This window comes from Carassius auratus, chromosome 48 (assembly GCF_003368295.1).
Source record: "Carassius auratus strain Wakin chromosome 48, ASM336829v1, whole genome shotgun sequence".
NCBI classification, from domain to species: Eukaryota; Metazoa; Chordata; class Actinopteri; order Cypriniformes; family Cyprinidae; genus Carassius; species Carassius auratus.
Window position 1 is genome coordinate 9,987,057 of NC_039290.1, and position 13,821 is coordinate 10,000,877.

At 37.9% G+C, this 13,821-nt stretch overlaps 1 protein-coding gene across 4 annotated transcripts in view; it reads right to left on the bottom strand.

The window, feature by feature from the left end:
• The window catches only part of LOC113065816 (E3 ubiquitin-protein ligase Itchy-like), a 22,201-nt gene extending 9,576 nt beyond the window's left edge, over window positions 1–12,625 (bottom strand). The window contains exons 1-16 of one of the 4 annotated variants that reach the window (XM_026237347.1): window positions 12,499–12,625; window positions 8,973–9,061; window positions 7,786–7,927; window positions 7,449–7,573; window positions 6,555–6,689; window positions 6,429–6,474; window positions 5,575–5,744; window positions 4,747–4,942; window positions 4,513–4,608; window positions 2,664–2,838; window positions 2,506–2,569; window positions 2,202–2,286; window positions 1,828–1,956; window positions 1,118–1,190; window positions 268–339; window positions 1–81 (exon numbers count right to left, since the gene is read on the bottom strand). The exon at window positions 1–81 is cut by the window's left edge and continues 8 nt beyond it. In XM_026237347.1, coding sequence (XP_026093132.1) covers window positions 1–81; window positions 268–339; window positions 1,118–1,190; window positions 1,828–1,956; window positions 2,202–2,286; window positions 2,506–2,569; window positions 2,664–2,838; window positions 4,513–4,608; window positions 4,747–4,942; window positions 5,575–5,744; window positions 6,429–6,474; window positions 6,555–6,689; window positions 7,449–7,573; window positions 7,786–7,927; window positions 8,973–9,042 — 1,659 coding nt within the window. In that variant the 5' untranslated portion in view covers window positions 9,043–9,061; window positions 12,499–12,625. Of the gene's footprint in view, window positions 82–267; window positions 340–1,117; window positions 1,191–1,827; window positions 1,957–2,201; window positions 2,287–2,505; window positions 2,570–2,663; window positions 2,839–4,512; window positions 4,609–4,746; window positions 4,943–5,574; window positions 5,751–6,428; window positions 6,475–6,554; window positions 6,690–7,448; window positions 7,574–7,785; window positions 7,928–8,972; window positions 9,062–10,267; window positions 10,718–12,498 lie in introns of those variants that run through there. The other 3 variants (XM_026237346.1, XM_026237344.1, XM_026237345.1) reach the window with 3 other exon arrangements.
• Window positions 12,626–13,821: the final 1,196 nt, after the last annotated feature.

Sequence of the window (13,821 nt, forward strand, 5' to 3'; positions counted from 1 at the left end):
GCCTCCATAGTCAAGCCCCTCCTCCCCGGGGAAGATGATCCACAGTCTGCGCCGGAGATCCTGAGCGTTGAAACTCATGATCTGCAGAGAGACACCAGAACAACGTCATTTCACATCTCAGAGACTCCAGACCGTGAGGATGTCTGACGTGTTTAAAGACATTCACATGCTCCATGCTAAGTCTCTGATCTGTTTTTAAACGCTGGAGCTGCTAGCAGAAAAACACCATGGTGAAACAATAATCATGGGTTATTTTGAAGTTAGTACCTGCTGGAAGGAGTCTTCAAACAGCGTTTTGCGGGTGACGGTGATTTTTATGTGCTGTGGCATCGATAATTGCTATAATGAAAAATTAAAACCAAATATTAATTGTTAAGGAAATCATTTTAATACAACTGAAGAAGTTACAACATCCATATTGAGAATTTACTTCACCCTCAGGTCATCAGAGATGTAAATGAGTTTGTTTCTTCATCAGATCTGGAGAAATGTAGCATTGCATCAGTGTCTCAGCTGTGGATGCTCTTCAGTGAATGGGTGCCGTCAGGTTAAAGACTTATTTAACTGTAATAACACGCTTCCTCCAGTGATATAGTCTATCTCCTGTTATCGCTCTAAATCCAGCCACATATTTGTTTAGAGGTGTTTTGGACTGTAAACCGTGTTTAATCCGTGCAGATTTCACTGGAAAAAAATATTATGGATAAAGGGCTTGTATTTTAGCCAGAAATGATGGCTTGAAGTTAAAAATGATTGATGTGTTTCTTACAAACATGCAGCTTTTCTCTTCTCAAGACATTAACTGATGGACTGGAGTGCAACTCTGATGTTTTTATCAGCTGTTTGGACTCTCATTCTGACGGCACCCATTCACCACAGAGCATCCGTTTATGAGACACTGATGCAATGCTGCATTTCTCTAAATCTGATGAAGAAGAAAAACTCTTCGATGACACGAGTGTGAGGACAATTTCAGCAAATGTTCATTTTTTTGTATGAGCTATTCCTTCATAACTCATCTGCCCAACTTCAGATGTTTGCTCATTAATATTTCAGTATTTAGCGATCCATAAAAACACAACTGGACCCTAAACGCACAACTGAAGGAGATCCTCACCTGACACCAGAATCTGAAGTACTGAACTTTGGCTTTGAAGTCTCGTACGTATGTGATCTGAGGGCCGTTCTCACTGAAGGGAGGAGAAGAGCGAAAAGTCATTATACAAGCTGATCAAAATCTAAAAGCACCACAGCAAACATCATCTTGATTTAATGTCTAAACATGAAAATCACTCAAGTTAAATTGCTTTGCATGCAAACCCTGTCTGGTTACTTCATAAACATGCTCAAACTGAACACTCATGTGATGTGACACATCTTTATTAAAGACTTATCTAGATGCCCTAAACTTTTATTCTGACGCTTGTGACGGGTGTTTGTTTGATAGGAATATTTTGACATCAGCAGCTCGTCTGACGTAGAGGATTGCTTTGTGCCTTCATGTGGATCAATACACACATTCAGAGAGAGGTGTGTTTGCGTTCTCTGAGCTGAGTCATAACAGAAGATTATCATCGAATGTGTTTCACACAAACCCGATTTTCCTGTTATGCATGTAATGTCTGATAAACAAACACCGTCACCCGAAAGAGCTTGGAGGCCAGTCTCAAGGACGTAAATTACATTTAAAATATGATTTATACCTAATGATTACAAAAGCATGTTCTCAGTAAAAAGATCGTTGCAGATCGTAATGCAACAGTGAACGCTGCACTCCTGCTGACATCATCACGCGACCGTGAACAGTTCTGCACTGTTTGCACTCACAGAGAGGATTTCCCAGTCCGAGGGTCGATGTAAGTGGTGGTTCTCCGGGTGTGATCTACGAAGTAAGGGATCCCATCGACCGTAAACCTCATCTCCCAACCTTCAGGCAGTGGCTTATCGTTTAGCAAACTGCACAACACAGAAACAGAGCCATGAGCACACTTTAATAAGCATCACGTAAGACCTAGTGACTCAATGATCGGGGCAGTAATTACTTATTTAAATTCAAAATGCATTGCTCTTCACTTTTGAATTTAAAACATTTTGTAATTTTAAACAGCTGAAAGACGGGTGCATTGAAGGACATAAATGTCCAAAGTGCGTTATTGTTTCTCCATGTAGACATTTTAGAGGAAAAAGAGAGCGGATCTGACCCTTGTGTGCGCGGATCCTCCCACTGCGTCGTTCTGGTGGAGTGATGAACGAAGTAAACTCTGCCATTAGAGTCCGTTCTCTTCTCTGAGAGAGACACAGATGGAGACACAAGGAGGAAAGTTAGAAAGAATGGAGCCGAGATGTGCTTAAGACTTTCAAAACTTTTACTCAGAGTCAGTTGGGACACTGAAAGCTGCTTCAAAGGTGCAGATAATAAGATTACAAGAACAATAAAAAGTGCACGCTAGTCCAGCATATTACAGAAGAGCGTGCAGTTTTAGTATGTCGCTTTCTCTCTCTCACCCCATCCGTGTGGAAGAGGTCCCAGTGGGTCGAACTCTTTATTTTGGGTGGCTGAAACCTGATCCTGAAGTTACAGAAAAGCACAAAGGAGAACATTATGGCTCACTGTGTATATTTGTTAAAATCTGAGCAGAAATGCATGCACTTAGTTTCCTCACCCCGATGATGAATCTTTGGTTGAACTGCTGCATGGCTCCCTGCAGCTGACTGCGCTGGTGCTGCCACTGCTCGTAGTTTCTCACCGTCTCCATCGTGGGCCGCTGCCACGTGGTGGTTCTGCTAATGTGGTCCACAAAATACACCCGGCCCATCGGGTCCACACGCCGCTCCCAGCTGCAAGAGAGAAGTGAATGTGAGGCTAAAATATTCATGCATTAAGATATTTTCATCAACGTTTCTAACAATATTGTGTTGTATTTAAGAACTGTCAGAATAAAAAAAAAAAAAAAAAAATGTAATTGCAACTTTTTCTGAAAATCTGTTGAATTGCTAGATATAAACTCACGATTGCAAGAAAAACGTCAGAATTGTGATATAATCAAACTTGCATTTGCACAAAAATTTAAATACAAGGTACAAGACATAAACTCAGAATTAAGAAATCGAAACTTGTGATTACAAGAAAAATAAATAAATAAAATCAGAACTGCAAGATAAAATGTTGCAAATACCGGTTTTATCTTTTATTCAATAGCAGAAATATGCTTCGACAGAAACTAGATTAATTACAAATCTGAAGTATTTCAGTATTAGTAAACATCCCTAATCACAGCGCAGAAAAGAAGATCCTTAAAAAATAACATGCATTTCTTAAACAAAATATAGTTTTTCTTGTTCTTGGTTTTGTAAAAGACCACTTGGCAGTTATTTTATATAATATAATGACCAGAAAAGTGAATATGAAACAGCGTCTCCCTGATAAATGAGATGCGTTTAAACATCAAACCTTCATTATCAGTCCAGACCATGAACTATTAAGCTGAAATATCCAAACTCCACCATACATGCACTGCACTGACTCGGAGTTACAGTTGTAATCTGGTTAAAGTATGTGTCCACTTTGTGTAGGGCGTAATTCAGGGAACGAGGACGGTTTCTTACCTAGGGGTGTAAGAAAATATCCATACACGTGAGTATCGCGATATTTTATTTGGCGATACTGTAACGTTTCTAAAAAACTGAAAATAGATTCATGGCACTTGTTTTGCTTTGTGTTTATTTCCCGACCGCTAGATGGCAGTCTTCATCTCTGAACAAATCCTGAGTAACAGGAAATACTAGCATTAGAGCGCGCCACTAATGTTAACGTTAATGTAGTTCGCTGCTAGTAATGGAGGGTTAAAAGGAAATTGTCCCGGTTCATGTTTCGGTGTACAAAGCTGAAGGGATTCCGTCATTTGGGCTTTTGTGGTAACGTGCTCGCGTCACGGTTTCGGTGATTCCACGCACAACAAAAATACAAACAACAAAATATGAAAAACCTGTGAAATCCAAGTGGAAATGTTCAACATCTGTATTTAATTTATTGTTTTATAATAGTTTCGTTTTCTTTAGGAATCCTCTAAGCACTTTATTTTTTGTCGATATTAAGCCGATGCAATTACTTTATTCAGATCAAAATATTGTACGTTACAATTGTATCTTTTTATAAAACACATTTTTATATATTATACATTTAACTAAAGGATCCTGCAAGCACTTTAATTTCCCCCCTTTTGTCTCGTACTGCACAAAACGTTTTTCAATAACATTTAATGTTACAGGTACTGATTATTGCAAATGCATATCCGACTGTGTTCTGGTTAAACAATTTTTATCTATTTATTTATTGCTAACGTTTGCATATTTGCCTTTGGTGGTGTGTTCTTAATGACAGCTATTCCTAAAATAAGAAATATCCCAATATATCGGATTGCTTACAGTATCGCAATATATCGTATCACAACCCCAGTATCGTGATATGTATCGTATCGCCAGATTCTTAGCGACACACAGCCTTATTCTTACCCCACCGGCAGAGTCTCTGGTCTCTCCCACGTCGTCTTCTTTGCTACATGGTCAACATAATATAAACGGCCGTTCTGATCGACACGCTGCTCCCAGCTACACACACACACACAACAACGATATGGGCACTGGTATCAACAGATGGCTGATAACATTAGCCTAATATTTACTCAAAATTAACCAACACATTTTCAAAAATAGAAAGGTGATTTGTAAACTCGGGAAGTGACGTACTGGGGAGGCAGAGGTCCAGTGTTGGCTACGCTGGGAGTCCTGCTGGGGGCGGGGACTATACTGAGGGACGTCCTTCCAGGCTGCTCCACTGTGGGGGCGGGGCTTGACTCCGAGGCTCCGCCTCCAGTGGGATTCCGAACCGGAGTGTCTGATCTGGACGAATCGCTGCTGTCAGGAAATGAGCCGGTAGAGGAAGCTGCAAAGAGAGGGAAAAACACCACCACCACTTCTTCATTGCAGTATGATTTTTTTCAACAACTAATAAAAATGCATACCTTTTTTGTTTCAGAAATTAGGCTGCATTAAATTGATCAAAACCGATACTTATAATGTTACTAAGAATTATATTTCACATAAAAACACTGTCTATTCTTCTGTGAATCCTGAAAAATAAAATGTATCACTGTTTTGACAAAACTATGAAGCAGCACAACTGTTTTCAACATTGATAATAATCAGAAATGTTTCTTGATAAGCAAATCAGTATATTAGAATGATTTCTGAAAGATCATGTGAGTAATGCTGCTGAAAATTCAGCTGTGCATCACAGAAATAAATTACATTTTAACATATATTCACAAATAACAGTTATTTTGATTTGGAAAAAAAAAGTCTTTACTGTTTTTTTGATCAAATAAATGCATCCCTGGTGAGAATTCTTTCAGAAACAGAAGTGTGTTTACACGATACACTGTAATACAACTTCAACAAAAATCTACCAAAAAAAAAACTTATTTTTGACTTCATTCTGACATATTTAATCATAAAACAGCAGAGCATGAAACATCTAAATTCTATAACCGAATATGTCCGTGTGTCTGGTCTCACCTGGGGAAGACGTGGGTCTGTGTGGGGTCGGCGGGGGAGGTCGTGAGGGTCGCGGGGGTCTCAGGGGTCGCGACCCTCTGGATGACACCGAAGGAGAGTCCATTCCGTTCACACGGCCGTTCGGAGCCAACGACTGATCCTGAGCGTCTGAGACCGATGGAGATGGATCTCTGCTTCTCCAGAAAAACACAAAACATCAGATTCAGATGCTTAGTTGGAAATCACGCATGTAAAATGATTAGAGACATGTGACATTCCTCAACCAATCACAGATTAGCTTCATCTTTCAGCCAAATTACAACTTAAAGGGGTCATATGATGCAATTTACATTTTTCATTTCTCTTTGGAGTGTTACAAGTTCTTGGTGCACAAATAAGATTTGTGAAGTTTCAAAGATTAAAGTCTCAAATCCAAAGAGATATTCTTTATCAAAGTTAAGATTTGCCACGCCCCCTAAAACGCCTCGTTTGAACACGCCCCCACATGTTTACATCACTATGTGGACAGAAAGAAGGCGTGGTTTCAGTAACACAGTTAGTGTTGAAGCAGTCATGTCAGGGAGATGTGTGTATCTAGGAGAAAACAAAAGCATTTATTTGGTCTTCTGAAAGTAGATGCATTTAGGAATCTTGAAGATTAATTAAAACAGAACAGCAATGCATTTTATGGACAACCGTTTGGCAATCTGGCGCTTATGAATCAGCTACTTTAAGCATGTTTTGTTATTAGTTATTGAATGTTTAAATGCAGAGTTTTGCGTGTCAAAGATCTTTAAAAAAAAACTCATATGACCCCTTTAAGAAACTGTGTGTGCTAAAATATCTTCATTAACACTTGCACTTTCTGGAGATACCTTCTGCTTAAGTCTTCATGAATCTCAGATTCCCCGTTTAAAGTATCTGTAAAACAATAACATCAGTTATTTGTGGTCTTTTTGTGTCAAATATCAAGTGTTCTTCTAACAAACAGAGAGACTGACTCTTGTTGTTGGCCTCGGCCGACTGGAACGCTTCGGGATCCACCGTCAGACCGTCCAAACACACGGACAGATCCCCGATGTGGTCCGACTGATCTCTGTCTGTGTACAGCTTCAGCATCTGCACCACCTCACAGACTGAAAGAGACACAACCGAAGAGAGACGCGGATGAAGTCCCTCCATTGAAACTGTGTGTACGGTATACTGGTATACTCAATAGTTCGTTCGTTATCTGGCTCGGCTCGGTGTTCATCTTCAGTGCTCTCTTCACAGCAGTTCAGTCAGATACTGTTTGAGTAAATGAATTACTCCGGGATATTGGTTTGTTTCAACTCAGAGGGAGTGTCAGCCACATTAAACAAGTTAACAGCTTAAGTCATTTGTGGATTAATGCGTATTGGAAACGCGAACCTTTAAAAAGATTCAGTTCGATTTGGTGAACTGTTTAAAAAAGATCCGGTTACATCGAGTGATTCGTTCGTGAACCGGATATCACAAACTGCTTTGTTTTTAACTCTCTCACAACAGACGCGGAAGAGAAGACTTTGCTGAATAAAGTCGTAGTTTTTGCTATTTTTGGACCAAAATGTATTTTCGACGCTTCAAAATATTCCAACTCACCCTCTGATGTCACATGGACTACTTTGATGATGTTTTTCTTACCTTTCTGGACATGGACAGTATACCGTACACACAGCTTCAATGGAGGGACTGAGAGCTCTCGGACTAAATCTAAAATATCTTAAACTGTGTCCTGAAGATGAACAGAGGTCTCACGGGTTTGGAACGACATGAGGGAAAGTTATTAATGACATAATTTTCATTTTTTGATGAACTAACCCTTTAATGTGGTTGCTGTGGTTAAAGCAGCAGAGCAGAAACACAGAAACACTCACTCTTCATGTCGTGTGTTTTGAGCGTCTGGCTGATGTCGAGGGTGGCCACACCCAGGAGAATATCAGACTTCAGCGTCTGGTGACTCCAAACACGGAAGATCAGCTTGCTGAACGGAGTCACGATCCTGATGGACAAACACACACACTCAGCAAACACACCCGACATACAGTCTATAATCAGTTCTGATGTCATCCCCGCTGATTGTTTAACAATCACTTCACGTCAGGAAGATGAAAGCACTTTAGTAGAGAATCGAGCCGCATGACAATGAGCAACAGGAACTGGTCGAGCCTGTGCAAAATCACAAATACAGGCCTGAAATCAAGGCAAACTCACACAGTGAGCGGCTGCTTCCATTTGGGCGAGTGTGTGTTGCTGCATTTCTCTGTCTTTTTGGACTGGCCGTCCACACACACCTCCACATACGGACTCGGGCCAAACCAATTCTTCTTGTTGTCCTTGAGTTTGGCCGAGATCACTGGAAACAGGAAGAAATGGTCAAAACAATGCGGTGCATCCATGCTGACTTCTGATCTTTCACTAAACATTACCACAGAAAAGAGCTGTGTTGAAAAGGAAGTTAAGGTTCATTTTAAAAAGTTTGTTTTTGTTTAAAATGTGCATTAAATATGCAAAAATTTGCATATTAAAAAAAAATGTGATGCAGATTGTACAGAACATATTTTTTTATTGCTTTCTTGCTTTTAATTTGCTCTTTGTTTATTTTTATTTTTTTTTTGCTTTAATGTGTTACTAATTATCAAGCTTTTTATCAAAAGTTTTTTTAAAATTCCAAATTCCTTTAAAAATGTGTAAAAGTATCTTAAATAATTTTTTTATTGAAATAGTGCTGAGATAAAATAAAATATTAGATTAAAAAAACTTTGTAATTAACTGAAATAAGTTTAAGAACTAAATAAAATAAAATTAAACCATTGAAATAAATTAATCCTAAAACAAAAATGTATAAAATGAATTTAAAAGCACATAACTTACCAAAAACATTCAACTAAAATTGAAAAGAAAATGGAAAATATTAAACTAAAGCTAATTTAAGATATTAATAAAAATGTTAATATTATATAAATAATTAAATAAAATAACACCAATCTTTAGCTAATGAGAAAAATTAAATATTAGGTTCATCATATGAGCAAAATATAACTTCAAGACAAATTCTGTTAATGCTAACCGAAACTATTAAGATTAAATAAAATATTTATATTTACTTTGCATGACTTCTGCTCCACACTGCACAATATTGTTGTTCAGTAGTTTAGTGTTTCCTATGTCTGTGATATTCTTTTAGATTTTTTTTACCTTTAATTCTATTTTATTTGCAATAATAGAGACAGAGATGGGAAAACTGGGACCTGTGCACCTCCGCTCCGTGACACAATCAGAATTTAAATATTAGTGTTTATGAATGTGACAGAACATCAAAGTCCAGCGATCAGATGCTCGTGGATGAGGAAGAAAGTCCCATCAGATAAGATCCCAGGTGGAAACATATGCAAACATACCCACGATCTGCAGCTGCGCTTTCATAGGGAAGCCATTAGCAGAGCCTGCTTTAGCAACACTGCAGGCCATGACAGGACAACACTCAGACCTGCGGCACAAAAAACACAACACATTAACATCCAGCTGCTATTAATGATGCACACTGAAGCCTGTCATTCACAACATTACAGCTGCATGCCACAAGCAACATGCAGCTCTGCTTACTGACATCCAAAATAAATCTGAAGATATAGATCTGATGACATGAATCTCACAACAAAGATAATAATAATAATAATAATAGCAACTACTTCAGTAGACTTCCTGCTTCCTGACTAAGTTTATAGCAGCGTGGGAACTTGTAAACCTACTTTTTCTACAGTAGACCTATATATATAAACATTTTATTACGCAAAATCAGAATTTGCATTTTTTTTTTCATCACATGTATTTTTCTAAGCAATGTGCATAGATTAACAGCCCTGAAAAGTAACTTCAAAGACATCTTTATATCTCTTAATTTCCAGGAAAATATACATTGCCAATTAACGGTTTGATGTCTGTAAGACTTTTAATGTGTTTGAAAGAAGTCTCTTGTGCTCACCATTTATTTGATTAAAATTACAGTAAAATTATTAATATTGTGAAATATTTTTACAATTTCAAAAGAACTGTTTTCTGTGTGAAACTCTGTTAAATTATAATTTATTTCTGTTATGCTCCGCTGTATTTTCAGCATCATTCCTCCAGTCTTCAGTGTCACATGATCTTCAGAAATCATGAAAATATGATGATTTACTGCTCAAGAAACATTTCTGATTATTATTAATGTTGAAAACAGTTGTCCTCCACAATATTTTTGTGGAAACTGTGATGCATGGTGTTTTAGGGTATTTTGATGAATAAAAAATGTTCAGAAGAACAACATTTATTTGAAATAGAAATCTTTTGTAACATTATAAATGTCTTTACTGATCAATTTTAAGTTGTTTTTGCTGGAATTATTTATTTATTTATTTATTATAATATTTAAAAGTATTAAATATTGGCCAGCCGCCATTTTTTTATATATAATATTAAATATATTTTTTGATTTATAAAAAAATTTAAAATACTGTTGCCAAGCATTCAAAATATTTAATGCACAAAGTTAAAAAACAACAGTAAAAATCTAGTTGAAAGGTTTCCAGTTAAACTAGGTCAGATTGGATGACAATGACAAGACATTAAAATATTACGCAATTTTTCCAAGAAATGCATGAGTTATTCAGCATGACAGAGGAACCGAAACTCAGGGAAACAAAACCAAGCTCACCATACTCCAAAGCTGCAAACCACAGTTAATGATGAAACTAGACAATCCACACAGTGTTCGATATCTTTTAAACAGGAGAACAAAATGAGATTGTCTTTCTCTGTTTCCTGTTGTAAAGAGATCCCGGGCTCGGTAACTTCTCCTCCAGTTACATCACAATCAAACCGAGATCTGAATAAACTTTCACTCGAGCTGATCTTTGGGTTAATTATTCATCATCGCTGATCGTGTGTCGCTCCACAATAACAGCTCAGAAGAACGAGAAAAAACAGCAGCTAAAGCTATTTAAATGCCACTGTTACGCTTCCAGGTTAGAGATGATAACAGATGTGTTCTCTCATTATCTAAATATCACTCATCCAGCCAGAGAATTGGCACAGGAAAACCAAAGACTTCTGCTATTTCCTCCTGATCAGCTCTTTCTGCTGTCAGTTTAATGAGCATGACTTCCAGTTAACCACTGAAGAGTCAAACACCCTTTCCAAACGTCAGTCTGTTTTGTTTGAGATGTGTAACATAACAACAACTCACTCGACCAATGGCGTGAGTTTGGGGGCGGGGCTATATGTCAGAGGGAGGGCGTGTCTGTGGTGATAAAATAAACAAAAGATCCTGCATTAAAACCAAAACAAAACATTTAGTGACTGGTACAGTGGAATGAGAAAGTTTGGGCACCACTCAGAACACCCTAGCAATGCTTATAATTTAATAACTTTTAAAAACAAAAGAGTACTGCTGAAGTACAGTGATTGGTAATATCACGTCGCTGTCTGGAATATTTGATTGTCACTGCATTTTATAACCAAAACTATTAACGATTATGTTCGAATCGATTAATCTGTTGGTTATTTACTTGACTAATCAGGTAAGATTGGTAAACATTACTTCTATTTATAAAGTCTGTCTTCAAATACACCTAACTTGTGTTTTGTCCATAGAAATGTATTATTCACTATTACAATCTTGCATTGCGCCATAAATAGTAAACAATTGGGTTACTTAGTTGTGGAAAGTAATGCATTACGTTACTTTTTAACACATAATATGACTTATATCTTCAACGCAAAACAGTTCCAGAGGGGATCAACACAAAACAGATTTAGAAAATTAGCATAGTAATAGTTTCCTCCAAAATACTGGTTACTAAAGCCATTGCTAGTATTGTAAACTCATGCAATGTACCTCCTTAAAACACTGAAGCTGCTTCCAGGCTTTTATGAAATAATATCATAGTGAAACCACTGTATAGTGAAGTAGAAGTTGAAAAGTGGTTTGGTAATGACTGGGTATTTTTTTCAACACTGTCGTATTTGCATGATATTACAATATAATTTAAATAATACCACAAGGTAACCATGATAGGCCTTTACTATGGTACTTTTGTCTCCCTACACTTATAAAAGTGAATTTTATATCAGTGCTAATCACATGCAAAATACTAAAAGTTTGTGTTTATATAATATATGCATTTGTACTTTGCAGCATACATGTATATATTTTACAAGTGCATTTATATCCATATAGAATGTATATTATATATAAATATACATATTTTATCTATATACAAAACATTTTTCTTGATTTTATACATGCATGTGTGTGTATTTATATATATATATATATATATATATATATATATATATATATATACATAATAAATATTCAAAGTACAAACACATTATGTAAACAAAAACGTATTTACAGTACTTAATCTAGATGCGATTAATCGCGATTAATCGTTTGATTGTGCTATTTAATATGTACCACAGGTGTTCAATACCATAGTATTCTTGGAAATACCATGTGTATTTTAATACCATGGTATAATAGCAATATATCATAGTATTAATATTCTGTTTTCGATGATAGTTTACCAGGCTAAATGTTGATGGAGATCATTCGAGCAGTTTCAGGACAAACCTGTTTAGCTAGGAAATATTTAAATCATCAAATCAGCTGAAAACAAAACCAACAACAAACTCAAGACGAATATGACAGTTTTAACACGCCACATGTGTTCGTAAGTCAAAAAGTAGACGATAAACGCTCAGAAACATCTTTAAACACATGTTGATCGATTCCCACTGACAAAACTGTTATATTTATATGAGATTGAAATAATCAAAGTGATTGGTCGAGCTGTCAACACGCCTCAGTGTCGCTATAACGCAATGCACAGAGATAAGCGTTAAACTACAGCGCGCGGTCTCGGACAGCCGTTCATCTCTTACCCGAATCTATCGGTGGGTCAGATGTGAGACTTGAAGCCAAACCGAATCCGTCTTCAAGTAGTTTATTAGACAATCCTCACCGAGCGACTCCGGCTCAGATCAGGAGTGAACTTCCGCCATCTTCAACGGCAACACGTCATCAAAGACGCCGGTCTGGAACTAGCGCGTGCACTCGAGCCGAAGAGCGTTTGGCGCGCGTCGCGTTCAGTCGTTACTCCAGCAGAGGGCGCTTTGTGGCCCAGAGATTTAAATCTTAGGAAAACATATAGATTTTTTTAGTTTGGTTTAAAAATATGAAACTTATTTGATTGAAGTGTCCTCTATGAATAATATTTTAAACGGCTCATTCACTAATAATAATCGACTGTGATTGGTCCATCTTGACCTGAGGAAAAACCACGTGATCAATGCTGTAGCTCTGCTAGAAGGAATACTGCAAAAAAACGGAACTGACAATAAAATAATTTTCTACCTATTAAATTTTGTTTTACTGACGTCTACACCTACCCCAATTCTAAACCTACCCCTTACAACAGTGCAAAAATAGTAATTGTTGTTATAGGGTATGAGAAAATGTTGTTTAGTGACAAGTTTTTGTTTTATGCCATCTGAATAGCTATTGCATTTAAAGCACACAGTGAATAATTTTAACGTCAAACACGGTAGGGTGCATAGACATATAAATACCTCGACGCCTCATTGGCCACTCGACCGCACGTCAACGTCGCCGCCATATTGGAGCGGGCAACTCTCATAACTCTCACGTACATCAGGACAGAAGAAAACATACCTGACTCATCGACAGATTGGACATCTACAAACCGTCACACGATAATAAAAACAGGCTCCGAAGTCCCGATCTGAATCAACCGAGTCACGAACAGGCTCCGAAGTCCCGATCTGAATCAACCGAGTAGCGAACAGGCTCGGAAGTGCCGATCTGAATCAACCGAGTCGCGAACAGGCTCCGAAGTCCCGATCTGAATCAACCGAGTCGCGAACAGGCTCCGAAGTCCCGATCTGAATCAATAGAGTCGCGAACAGGCTCCGAAGTGCCGATCTGAATCAACCGAGACGCAAACAGGCTCCGAAGAGCCGATCTGCATCAACAGTGTCGGAAACAGGCTCCGAAATGCCGATCTGAATCAACCGAGTCGCGAACAGACTCCGAAGTGCCGATCTGAATCAACCGAGTAGCGAACAGGCTCCGAAGAGCCGATCTGAATCAACCGAGTAGCGAACAGACTCCGAAGAGCCGATCTGAATCAACCGAGTAGCGAACAGGCTCCGAAGTCCCGCTCTGAATCAACCGAGTCGCGATCA